This window comes from Thermobia domestica, chromosome 17 (assembly GCF_964235325.1).
Source record: "Thermobia domestica chromosome 17, izTheDome1.hap1.1, whole genome shotgun sequence".
In the NCBI taxonomy this organism is placed as follows: domain Eukaryota; kingdom Metazoa; phylum Arthropoda; class Insecta; order Zygentoma; family Lepismatidae; genus Thermobia; species Thermobia domestica.
This window is the reverse complement of record NC_137470.1, coordinates 140,363,807-140,377,123: the sequence shown is the minus strand read 5'-3', so window position 1 is coordinate 140,377,123 and position 13,317 is coordinate 140,363,807. Positions and strand designations below refer to the sequence as shown.

Sequence of the window (13,317 nt, the reverse complement as noted above, 5' to 3'; positions counted from 1 at the left end):
ATCCTTGGGAAATATATGGATTACACAGGCCATATGGGTCTTTAATACGAATGGACCCCCGAAGCAAATAGGTCACGGAAAGATATTACAATTAATCGTTGTCGTAACTTGGAACCTGATTAACGATGAGGTTTCTGGTATTTTCTTAATATTTCATTTCACAGCGATTAGCAATAAAGCATAACACCCTTTCCAATCCCTAGAAAATAAATTTTACAATCATAAAATCACACTTTGTTTTCTTAAGTTGCAACACAGATTGTTTCCACTGACATCTAAAACGTCGAGAAGATAATTGTTGTAAGCCGAATTTTTTTTTTTATAAATACAGCTAAGTAAACATATTTGGATTATTCTAGTTCAGTTTCATAACAGTTCCGCTAGGTTTGCGTACCATTGCTAACGGTTAGAACGCACAGTACGCAAATAGCTGCATATTTTTGACGCCAAAACTGTAAGGATGCGCCCACTCTTTTATGGCGCCCCTTTCTCACAATAAAACAGGGTTAGTTTTATTGAACTCGAGACAATTTTAGTTAAAATTTCCATTATTGTCTTTATAATAAATATCATATAACAAAGTTATTGCACGTTTGCGTAGATTATTTGAAGGCTATAAACTGTCAAGTTGCCTTGCTCTCTTCGTTGCGGGTGCCAGTACTACCAGATATCCTAGGTGATACGTAACAAGTCTGTCTGATCTAGTATTATTACAAGTGGCCTTGTGACTGCTCTGTATGGCTCACTCTCTCGTTGCATTATTTGACTGTGGTAGTGATATAGTGCTAGCGTCCAGACTCAACGTAAGCGGTGCCTGCATGTTCCAAGGTAGGAAAGTAGATGTTAAGGCAAGAATATTGTGTATTATTGTTTTCAGTGTTATTTATTAATGTAAATTGACTTTAATAGTCGTAGGCGTATAGGTAAAAACTGAAATATTTTGATCAAATTTTCTTCAGAATTTCAATGTTCAAATATGCTTTAATTACGTTTAACATATCTAAAAGACATCTTAACATTCCGTGTGGCAGAATTTTCAATAGTTATAAAATTATAAGTTTATTTTGGTTAAAAGTTATCAGGAGCTCTTTTGACTAGATCAATGTATCGTCTGCATTGTAAGAACGAAAGCAGTGTGTAAATTTAACTTTTAAAATTTTGCTAGTGCGACAGGATACTTGGATTTTATATTGAAGGTAAGGCTCAATGGCTCAATATTTATTTATATTCTAATTTACAATATTATATACAATGCACATGTGGTGCAAAGAGAGCAGAGCAGCCCGAGCAAGAAGTTTACGAGGTAAATGGTTGAAATTCGAAACTCTAATGACAGAAGCTCATTACACACAGCTATTTGAGCTTACACTAACTTCGAATTACCCACTGTCCCCAAAGATTCACTACTTAACGGAATGGGAAATGGTTCAAACACTAAGAACAAGTTTAAAGTCACTCAGAGAAATTCTCTGATCTCTGAAAACCTGTGTGTTTTCGGAAAATCTTAACAGAGAATGGGATGAAAACGAACTTCATCTTAGGGAGGATGCTGATTTTGCAATGAAAAGGATACAGTGTAAAAAGCACTTTTAATGAAAACTGCTCTGATGAATATTCGTCTTTCCAAGAAGAAGTTAATTGGAAGAAGTTCCAAGTACAAACCATCTACAGAATTTGACACCGCTTTTATAAGTGTTGAGGAGAGGTTTATTCCAAGTGAACATTTAATGAAGGTTGTGCCTGTTTGGATCCAAAGAGATTTGGTGAAATAAAGAAAGGTGGATTACTAGATGGAGCCCTGAAAGCATTAGCAAAATATACAGGCGTGTGTAAAGAAACTGTCACGCGAACTCAAAATAATTTGTTACTCATCACAAAGATTACTTCAAGAATCTCAAGGGTACTTCTATTAGTGACTTTGATGTGGTTCAGTGTCCAGCTGATTCTCGAAATGAAGACGAATGGAGTGAAAACAAAGCGGAAACTTAGGATCAGCTGAATCCAGGGTTGTATACACTGTGCGTTTATATTCTTGTATGAGCTAACTTTAAACGAAAGTAGTGATGAGCGCAAGAGTCTTGGTCTTGCAGTTTTTGCAAGAGTCTTGCATGCAAGACCAAGACCAAGACCAAGACCAAGACCAGGTATCCTGATGCAAGACCAAGACCAAGACCAAGGGATGCAAGACCAAGACCAAGACCAAGACCATACCTGCAAGACCAAGACCAAGACCAAGACTCTTGCGCAAGAGTCTTGCACAAGTACCGGCACTACTTGATTCTTTTTATATAATGTAAAAAAGAAGGAGATGGATGTTTTGGCTTCAGTAAAAATGCTTCTGGAGTGAATGTGTTCCCAATAGTTTATGCAATCCGTGTGAGTCGATCAGTATGTCGTTTTCTGAATCGGTTGTTCGCGTTTTCTGTAGATATTACTCGTTTTCAAGCCATAACGGTGTCATCTCGCACCATGTGGGCTTTTTTGGCGGACAAACACCGTGTGAGTGGATTTTCTAGGTATTTTTTCGTTTACTCCTACTTTCTTCGTTCCACCATTTCAGTCATTTCTCATCATCACTGTGTCTCTTGTTTAACGCCTGTTTAACGCCTTGGTGCACAATCGTGGGACGTTAAACTAGATACTTCATTTCATTTCAAAGCATATTAGTGGTGTTCTTTTTCCAAAACTAACGAGATATGTCTTATTGAACATAGGTAATGCCGTACACCATAGGTGTTGACTACATGGGTATGGCCTTGGCTCCTAGACTCAAGCATCCGTTGGAAATTTTCAATGTGTGCTCTTAAAACTAATATCGAAATAACATTTTCATGACTTTGACAAAAACTTAGTGCATGTGACCGCAAGTTTGATTTCATGGGCGGATGCTTATACATTGAATAATTGTTTATTAATATAACTTTTAGCCTCCTTAGGTATACGGCACATCCGGGATTAAACGATATAACATTATACTACAACAATAAATCTATATATATAAAAGAGAACGTACAAATCCTTTGTGAACTCATCACGCTAATACGGCTGAACCGATTTCTTTCATTTTTGGGGGGTTGTTAGGATTTGGACCCTAGATGGTTTTTATCATATCACTTTAATTTTTAATTACCAGTGTCTTGAGATAATGGACCATTCAAGTCTCCATAGTTCATCATAGGTAAAAATAAACGTATGTATATGCAACCCGCATGACCACGTGACTCGGCGGGTTAACATAAATGACAGGCGATGCAATTTGAAAGCGAAAAAGTAAAAATTATCTAAGTAACAAAGTTTATTGCGTTCCGGGGTGACCGCAGCGAAGCGGGGTGAACGCTGCTAGTTTATATTATAAAATTGAAAGTGACTATTTTTGTGACTCCTAATCTCTTGAACCAACCGACCGATCTCGATCAAATTTTCAACATAGATGAGGTCTGGGCCTGGGTGTGTTTTCGTTATTTGACTTTGACGGTAAAACTTAGGGGAGGGGAGAAGGGGAGTTATAAAATAATAAATAAAACTTAATAACTCTTAAACCAAACGACCAATCTCGATCAAATTTTCAACATAGATGAGGTTCAAGCCTGGAATGTTATCTGTCAGTTCACTTCGACGGAGCAATGTAGGGGAGGAGGAGGAGGGAGAGATGCACAAAAGTCAATATAAATAAAAATAACAATGACTAAGTTCGTGGCTTAATAACTCTTAAACCGATCTCAATCAAACTTTTAACATGTATGAGGTTCGATCCTGGAAAGTTTTTTTTTTTTTTTTTTTTTTTTTTTTTTTTTTTTTTTTTTAGAATTTGCTTCACCTTGATGGTAGAACCTAGGGGAGGAGGAAGGGAGGAATATATTTATAAAACAAATAAAACTTAATAACTTTTGAAACACCCAACCGATCTTGATCAAATTTTCAGTATAGATGAAGTTCAGGGCTGGAGCGATTTTTATCAGTTTACTTTGATGATGCAACGTAGGGGAGGTGGAGGAGGGATATATATATATATATATATATACATAATATGTAAAAAATAAAAATATAAGTGCTGTCTTTGTGACTTCATCACTCTTGAACCAGCCAAACGATCTCAATCAAATTTTCAACATAGATGAGGTTCTGACTTGGGGTGTTTTTTTTTATTTTTAATCAAATCACTTTGACGGTAGAACTTAGGGTAGGAGGTGGGGATGGAAAATGTACACCCGACCGAACTCGGTCTCATTTTCAACATAGATGAAGATCGGATCTGAGGTGGCTTCTGTCATATCACTTTGACGGTGCAGTTTAGGGAAGGGGAATGAAAGATATTTAAAAATGATCGAAAATGACCAATTTTAAAATGGAGTCAATAGTTTTAGGGACGAGCAGTGACACTTGTGATGCCGTTTAAATTCAAATTCAGCCCCGCAACTTGGGGAGGAGGAAGGAAATATAAAAATAATCTAAAATGACCGATATCACAGAGCGCTTTACTAATAGTAAAAAGTGACTGACTAACGAAATATATTATTATTTTTTTAAAGTTTAACCTAACGAAGTGGGTAATTGATGCTAGTAATCCATATTCACAAGTGGGACTTCAAATAACTTGGAGTTTGATGCCGTTATTTTGTATTTCCAATACAGATCAAAATATTTATATAGATTGAATTTACACAAAAGACATAGACAGTTGAATCGTTTTCAGTTTTCATTCAAATTATTCTAAAATATTAAGAGGTTTGTTTATAATAATTATTATTTTAATTCTCTCTTTTTCTTTTTTAGTCAATATTCTAAATATATCATCATCTTCATAATAACTATTCTGCCTTATTGGCAGGTTACTTGCTGCAACTGAGAAGCTTCGACGTTCGGTGGTCCTCAGCTAGTCTCTTCGTCTTGACGTAGCAATTTTCTGTTTTTATACCTTCCTTCAACTAGTCTCCTTCGCTCCCTCCCTCTCTATCTTTCCACAATACAGTCCAGCACGTCCTTCATAATACAGTTCTTCCTCAGCCAACATCCTAACCAGTTCCTCTTCCTTCTCTTAACAATATATAATATTCTTTTTTTTCCTGCTGCTAATTTCTTTTTAACACATTCTCATTCGTTGTCCGTTCAACACAGCTAATTCTCTCCTTTTTTTCTCCATGCCCATGTATCGAAAGCCTACATTTTTTTTTTCACTTTTGGTTAATGTCAATGTTTCTGCTCATAGAGTACATATTGGAATCAGTAAAACAAAACCTCAATATTTCATTGGAAGTTTGATTAATACAAGGATTAGCTAATCGTGGTTGAAAAAAAATCTGACGCCTTTAGAGTGTAAAAATAATTTTGCAATTCATGGTGTATCAATAAACTGTGCCGTCTTGATTTTCTTTCATGCGTCTCAGGGGTAGCATCCCCAGTTTGGGAACCAGTGGAGTGTTGGATTTGTTAAAAAATATAAACAGATTACGAAATGTTGTGATTTAGGCATATCTTACAAGTAGTGAAACGTGGGCACTCATTAAAAAAGGAAAGGTAATCACCTATGTTGTACACTATCATGATACTTACCCAAAGTTAAATTATATTACATTTAGAAACACGCATTATATTTCCGTCACTATTGGCGCATCGTAGAGTTTATTATCCCTTATATCCATAGTAAAATTTACCTAGGAAAAGCTTGACATTTCTTAAATGCAAGACTTGCAAGACTCTTGCATGCAAGACCAAGACCAAGACCAAGACTGGGTGTGCAAGAACAAGACCAAGACCAAGACTAAGGGTTCCAGTGCAAGACCAAGACCAAGACTGGATGTGCAAGACCAAGACCAAGACCAAGACCACCCCGGTCTTGGCCTTGGTCTTGCATTTGCTCATCACTAAACGAAAGCAATTATAGCAATTTACCGTATATTGTGTGTACAAATATTATATGACTGTTCCAACTAACCCGCTAACTTGTGAATGCTTATTTTCTAAGTTGAAAATCGTCAAATCAAAACTGAAATCACTTTTGGACAAAGTCTGCTAGAAAATTTAATGCTCCTTAATACTGAATATGTCCAGAATTTTCCCGTAGGTTACGATGTTATTGGAAGCGAAGTAGTAAAAATCTCGAGATCTTAAACGATTACTCATGCTGTGAAATTTAATATAGTCATACAAATGTACCTAATGGTATTTTTTCCTTCTGTCTGTATTGGAATAGGTAGACTATGCTAATTTATTCATCCTACACTCACATCTTTGTTGGCTGTAATTATAATATTATTCTGTGCTATGCAACATTTACGGTAGTTCTTCCTAGTCGTTTTGTGTGTAACTGTATATGCTTAATACTGTGAACAAATTAAAAAGTCATTTAAAAGCCAAAATGTTTATATAAATTTGTCCATGAGAAGCCCCTCTAAGTTTCCATCTCCGCTTAGCTCTGACAGCTCCAGTCCAACACTGGGATTATGTTCTGTATGCGATACTCCAAGCGTAGAACTCTTTCGTTTGGCGAATTTGGTTTTCTTTAAAATCTGAAAGTGATGGAATCGAGAAAAGGTACACGATTAAATAAGACAAAATTGACATTAACACAAAATCAAAAGAAAGAAAAATCCGGATATCCGAAATGTAAAGAAGCAGAGAATAATGCACTTGTCGCAGCTGGAAGTGATCCAAAGCAGCGAAAACTGCTTTTTCTACCAACTTCTCAAGCGGTAAAGGTAAACATTACATTTTCTATATCTTTCATTCATTTATTTCAATTTGTGGGATGTCAGTGACAAAGCAATTTACCTCAATAGAAATAATAAGGAGAAGACGTTACCCATGGCCAGTGCCAGATTAGTTTACATGGAGGCCTCCAAACTACTCAAAACATCGCCTCTCATCTAAATCGTCTCTGTTCATACCTAAAAGGACAGTTCTGACTCCAGACCAACTTGGTATTCATCAAGGCCCTTAAGCATCATTCTCCGGGTGAGCCCTTGTACTCCCAGTCCGCCTCTGCTCCTGTAAGACGCTTTGCTTCACATCTTCCCTGTTAAGAGTCTTCATCCCGTTGAAATTAAAATACCGCTAATTTTACAGTAATTATGTGATATCTTCAAATAGATAAAAGATAATTGAAATATGGAACAAGAGCGCCCTAGACAATATTATTTTGCGTGAGGTACCGTTATCACAAGACACCTAGTAGCTTTCCGTTTTCAGCTGTTTAGAAACGCGAAAATAAATGCCGATGTTCAAAATGGCTCGAAATCGAAAGCAGATAAGTGAGTCGTGATAACGGTTTCTTATGTAGAATAATATTGTCTAGGGCGCTCTTGTTCCACATTTCGATTATCTTTTATCTATTTGAAGATATCACATAATTACTGTAAAATTAGCGGTATTTTAATTTCGTCGGGATGAAGACTCTTAACTGTTCATACTGTTGCTCAAAAGTTATCAAGTCTAGCCCAGGCAAACCGTGGAACCATCACATATTAAGTGTCCATTACTTGGAAAACACTTGATCTCTTTAAATATATTTCTGCTAATTTGCAACATAAATATCTCATACTTTCCTTTTGTTGATTTTGTTATAGTACCAAGAGACAAAAAGAAGAAAGCAGAAGCAGTGAGTAAGAAAATTATGCCGGAGCAACAACAACCAATCGCTTCAAGCTCCAACAGCAAAGATGTGTTCAAAATCGCTGGTCACTCGCAAGGAAGTAAGTATGGCTGCATTCATATTATTTTCTTTAAAAAAAAAATAACATAAAGGAACTGTGATACAACGGAACGGAGTATAAAAGACCCTATATGTATATATATATATATATATATCTATATATATATATATATATATATATATATATATATATATACAGATATTTTGATATACATTATCTTAATGACCGACACTGCTGCAAACTTTATCAATGTTTAGCACATCTCTAGAACGGTTGGTGATATGTAATTGTTGTAAACAGCATTACAAATATCAAATTTTCAATTCCCTGTAATTTGTTCTACTTGCTTAAATATCTTGAGCATAATAATTATTCAACATTTAGATACTTTGAATAAACACTACACTGTCTATTCCAGTTACGTTCTGACTCTTCTAGAGGATTCCAAAATGTGGATATTCATGATACAGTAGTAAATTCAGTTTGTAACAGTGGGCCATGGTTCGTCAGTGGTAGAGCGTTCACCTCTGGTGCTTGGGGTTGCGGGTTCAAACCCTGTTCCCGCCAAGTGAATTTGTGATGGACAAACGCCGTGTGCGTGGGTTTCTTCGGGATTCTCCCGTTTCCTCCCACTTTCTTTATTCCTCCATTTCATTCATTACTCAGCATCACCGTCTCCTTTAGCTACCTGCATAAGCGTGGGACGTAAAACTCAAAAATTTCATTTTTTATATTCTAAGCCTAATGTTGGCGAACAATCGTAGAATTTTCTAATCAAAGTAAAACATTCTTTTTTTTTCAAATTGGACTCAAGGCTTATTTTTCCCAATAATTTAATCTTGTGGGTTAATTCTATACCGTTGGATCGATTTTGATGATTTTTGATACATAATTGGGCCATGGAGCCAAAGCTATTAGTTTTTGTCAGATTACCTTTTCCGAAGAGCGTATTCTAAAAAGCAGAGGAGATTTCAAAATTTATGCCAAAAAAATTTAGTACCTCTGGAGCCCTTCGAGTCAGAACGATGAAGCTTGTTATACAAACTTCTCAATATAAGAAAATTGTCAAATTTCCCACTCTAAAAAAACCGTTTCAAAGGAGGTAAGGACGTCTCTTATATAAATAAAAGAAAAATGAATGCAACTATGTTTGTCGACCAACTTCTCCCATATACGTGAGTAGACCGTGGTTATCATATTATCGGCATGACGTGGAAATTACATGACATGTAAAAGTAAAATAAAATTAAAAAAAAAATATTATAAAGAACATGAATTCCTGAAAAATGAAATAAATTGAATGAAAAAGTAAAAAAAAGATAATACGGTTCGTAATAAAATATTTAAAAAATAATTATGTTCCCAATAAAATTACTTTCAAAAATTAATTTATCCATGACTAAAAACAAAATCATGTTAAGCTCTATATGAGTTTACAATATACAATGAATTATCTGCACTGAATTCATAACATAACTCTAGTAGCAAGGAAATTTTCGGCCAGTTGGCGCGTGGTTGGCTTTTCGCTTTCTACGCTTGCACTTGAAACGCATGCTTTCATACAATCTGCCTTTTGTTGTATTTGTAAACAGTGCTTTAGACCCTTCGCAGAGCGTCATAAAATCACTAGACGTTCATTGGCTATTGACTTGACATCACTTGTAAAACGCTAGCATCAAACTTGAATGGAACACTGAATGCCAGGTTACCCCCACTCAACTTCGTTACTGGAATCCAGCTTGCGGTATGCTTGCACGTTTTTTATTCAAGCTGGATGCAAGCTTGGCTGACTTGTAACTCAAGTTTACAGCAAGTGGTTTGCAAGTTGTCTCGGCTACTAGGGAAGTATATGAGAGTAATTCCCATGCGTTTCTATTGTATGGCATAAATAGAATTTTTGAAAATAATTTTCTTGAAGAATTTGCGTATTATTTTGTGCTGTTTATTACAATTTCCTTAATTTTTTTATGAAAAGCATTTTTTAAATATTTTTTATTACTTTTTAAAACATTTTCTAGAAATTTTATATTTCAAACTTCACACAATTTCAGTAAATTAAGTGTACGCTGTATTACTCATCTCTTTGGGTCATTTTCGGCTATCATATGCATCGAAGTTTAACATCTACGGTGGATTTTTAAGTTTATATATATATATATATATATATATATATATATATATATATATATATATATAATTACTGAACTTCTTAGCCGAGTTGTTAACGAGTACTACTAACGAGGTGCTAACTAACTAACTAACTAACTCTATGGCCTATGGAACCCGGAGGTTCAGTGCCGCGTTCACAAAAGCTCTCCACTGACTTCTATCCTTAGCTAACTGGATCCAGTTTTTACTTTGTATTCCTATCTCTGCGAGATCCATCTTAATGTTATCCTCCCATCTGCGCCTAGGTCTTCCTAACGGTCGTTTTCCTATGGGTCTACCAGTCAAGACTTTGAAAGCGTTTCTACTTTCTTCCATTCTAGCTACATGACCTGCCCACCTAAGCCTCCTAGACTTGACGACCCTAACAATGTTGGGTAAACCGTATAAACTATGTAGTTCCTCGTTATGAAGCTTCCGCCATTCCCCATTCTCGTTCCTCTTGGGTCCGAATATTCTTCTCAGGATCCTGTTTTCAAATACTTTCAGTCTATGTTCTTCCCTCAGAGTAAGCGACCATGTTTCGCAACCATACAGAACAACAGGCATGATTATCGTTTTATATATTTTAAGCTTCAAATTCCTCGACAGAATTCGCGACGACAAGAGATTTTGAACCGAATAGTAACACGAATTCCCTGCTTTTAGTCGACATTTAATTTCTTCGTGAATATGATTTTCGTCTGTTAATATTGATCCTAAATATTTGAAAGTATCCACTTTATCAAAAGTATTATTTAATATTTTAACGCCTCCACAATTTGCCGTATTACGGTCCCGACGCACTTCCATGTATTTAGTTTTCTCTGCATTTACTTCTAAACCCATGTCCCTGCAAGCGTTTAATAATATCTCTGCATTTATTTCTACTGTTCTCCTATCATCCCCTATTAAATTTACATCATCAGCATATGCCATAACCTGGTGAATGCCGTTCAACTCTAGGCCCTGGTTGCTATCTTTGATTTTCCTTATGGCGTATTCCAGCACAAAGTTAAATAATAATGGCGACAACGCATCTCCTTGTTTCAGGCCATTTTCGACGTGGAAGCTCGTGGACAAAAATTTTCCTACCCGGACTTTACTTTGAGATTCACTTAAACATATCTTAATTAATCTAATTAGCTTTCTCGGTATTCCAAGCTCTGTAAGAACGTTGTATAATGTTTCTCTCCTAACCGAGTCGTAAGCCTTTCTAAAATCAATAAATAGTTGATGTACCGGGGTATTGTATTCCCACTTCTTTTCGAGTATTTGGCGAATGGTAAATATTTGGTCGATAGTTGATCGATTTCGTCTAAATCCGCACTGATAATCTCCAATAATTTCATCTGCGTATGGGGTCAATCTTGCTAACAGAATATTTGAAAGGATTTTATAGGATGTTGACAGAAGAGAAATGCCTCGATAATTATTACAGTCAGTTTTGTCGCCTTTCTTGTGAATTGGAACAATGATTGACTCTTTCCACTCTTGTGGCAATTCTTCCTTGTTCCAGATAAGGAGAATGAGTTTGTGTATCTTGTTCCACAATTTTTCGCCTCCAGCTAAAATTAACTCAGCCGGAATTTCATCTACACCCGGAGATTTGTGTTTCTTTAATTTCTTTATAGCGGCTTCCACTTCTATTCGATTGGGTTCTGGAATATACGGTTCTGCGGTGTGTATCTCCTTTTCTCCACGCACATTAGTTTTTGGCTGCGTGTTCAGCAAATCGTCAAAGAAATCTTTCCATCTATTTAAGAGGCTATCCGTATCAGTGAGAACTGTTCCGTCAGATTTCTTTAATATATAAGCACGAGGTTGATAGCCTTTCTTAAATTCGCTGATCCCCTTATACATGTCCCGAATATTTTTATTTTTACTATTATCTTCAAGTTCCTTAATTTTAGCTTTCAAAAAATCCCGTTTCTTTGTTCTAAAAGTTTTGGAAGTTTCCCACCTGATATCTGCGAAATTTTGTGTAGTTATTTCATTCGGATTTTGTAGCCACCGTAATTTTGCCTGTTTTCTCTTCTCTACTAGTTTAATGCATTCTTGGTCGAACCATGGTTTGTTCCTACGTATTTCCGCGTGTCCCAGTTTTTCTATTGCTGAACTTTTAATGCTATCTCTAATTTCAATCCAAGTATCCTCAACACTAGTGCACTCCGAGTCTTCTAAAACCGAGAATCTATTCGAAACTTCAATCTGGTATTCCTCTCTTACCTGGCTCTCTTCTAATTTCTTTAAATTAAATCTCTCCGTTTTCGGACATTGAGTATTACCTTTATTCAACGATAATCTCTCCCGTATTATCGCTGCTACCAGGTAGTGATCAGTGTCACAATCAGCCCCTCTAAACGACCGGACGTCAATTATGCTAGATTGTCTTCTTCTATCTACTAAAACGTGATCAATTTGATTATGTGTTTTTCCGTCTGGTGATGTCCAAGTGTATTTATGAACGTCGCGATGTGGGAATTTTGTACTCTTCACGATTAGGTTTTTGGATGTTGCAAAGTTTACGAGTCTAACACCGTTGTCATTACTTTCCTTATGCAAACTTTCGTTCCCTATAATCGGTTTGAAAATATCCTCTCGTCCTACCTTCGCATTGAAATCCCCTAATAGAATCTTCATATGGTATCGCGGGAGTTGGTCAAATATCCGTTCCACTTCTTCGTAAAAACTATCTTTTATATCGTCACCCTTATCTTCAGTTGGAGCATGTACATTTAAAACAATAATATCACACCACCGTCCCTTAAGAGTAATAAAAGAAAGTCTGTCAGTAACAAATTCAACCCGTTTAATTCCTGGTAATATTCGTTTGTGAACAAAAAACCCTGTTCCTAACTGGTGATTTTTATTTCCTTCCCCGTAAAAGAACTTAAAATTTCCGGAATTCTCAGATCCATTTCCTTCCCACCTAACTTCCTGAACTCCTACTAAGTCCATCCTGTATTTCTCTAACTCACTCGTTACAGATTTTAACGCGCCTGCCCTATAAAGACTTCTAATATTCCATGTTCCAAATCTCATGTCCATTTTCTTTTGCTGATGTCGTGCCAAGTTATCAGTCCTTGTCCGAGGCTTTTGTGAATGTTTCTGAACAAGTACCTTTTTTTACAGGATGAGGGTGTTAGCCTTACCCAAACCCCCAAGCTGGAGGACCACTCCTAGTCGTCTGTCCGCGACTGCTTATTCAGTATATTCGCAGCTAACCTCTATATCTAGAGGCCTTCTCCTCGATCCGCAACCTGAGGACGCGCCATGCCGTGGTGACAGGAACCCACGACTAACGAGGTGCTATCTGCATTAATACGTATCAAACTTCAATCTAAAACGCCAGATATAATTGAGGCTGGAAAGCAACATGCTAACCATCCCACGCATCACACAGGTGAACATACAAGTGCCATCTAGACGGCCAGAGCTTTTTATGGGCGGTAGCAAAAGATAGTTTAGTAATTTCTTCTACTCTTGTTAGCTAATTTTCTCAGTATTTCAATATCGTAGA

General features: G+C 36.4%; 1 protein-coding gene across 1 annotated transcript in view; it reads left to right on the top strand.

The window, feature by feature from the left end:
• The window catches only part of LOC145673740 (uncharacterized), a 139,866-nt gene that overhangs the window by 94,669 nt on the left and 31,880 nt on the right, over positions 1 to 13,317 (top strand). The window contains exon 8 of the mRNA XM_081743481.1: positions 7,563 to 7,688. Within this exon, the coding sequence (XP_081599607.1) occupies positions 7,563 to 7,688 (126 nt within the window). The remainder of the gene's footprint in view (positions 1 to 7,562; positions 7,689 to 13,317) is intronic.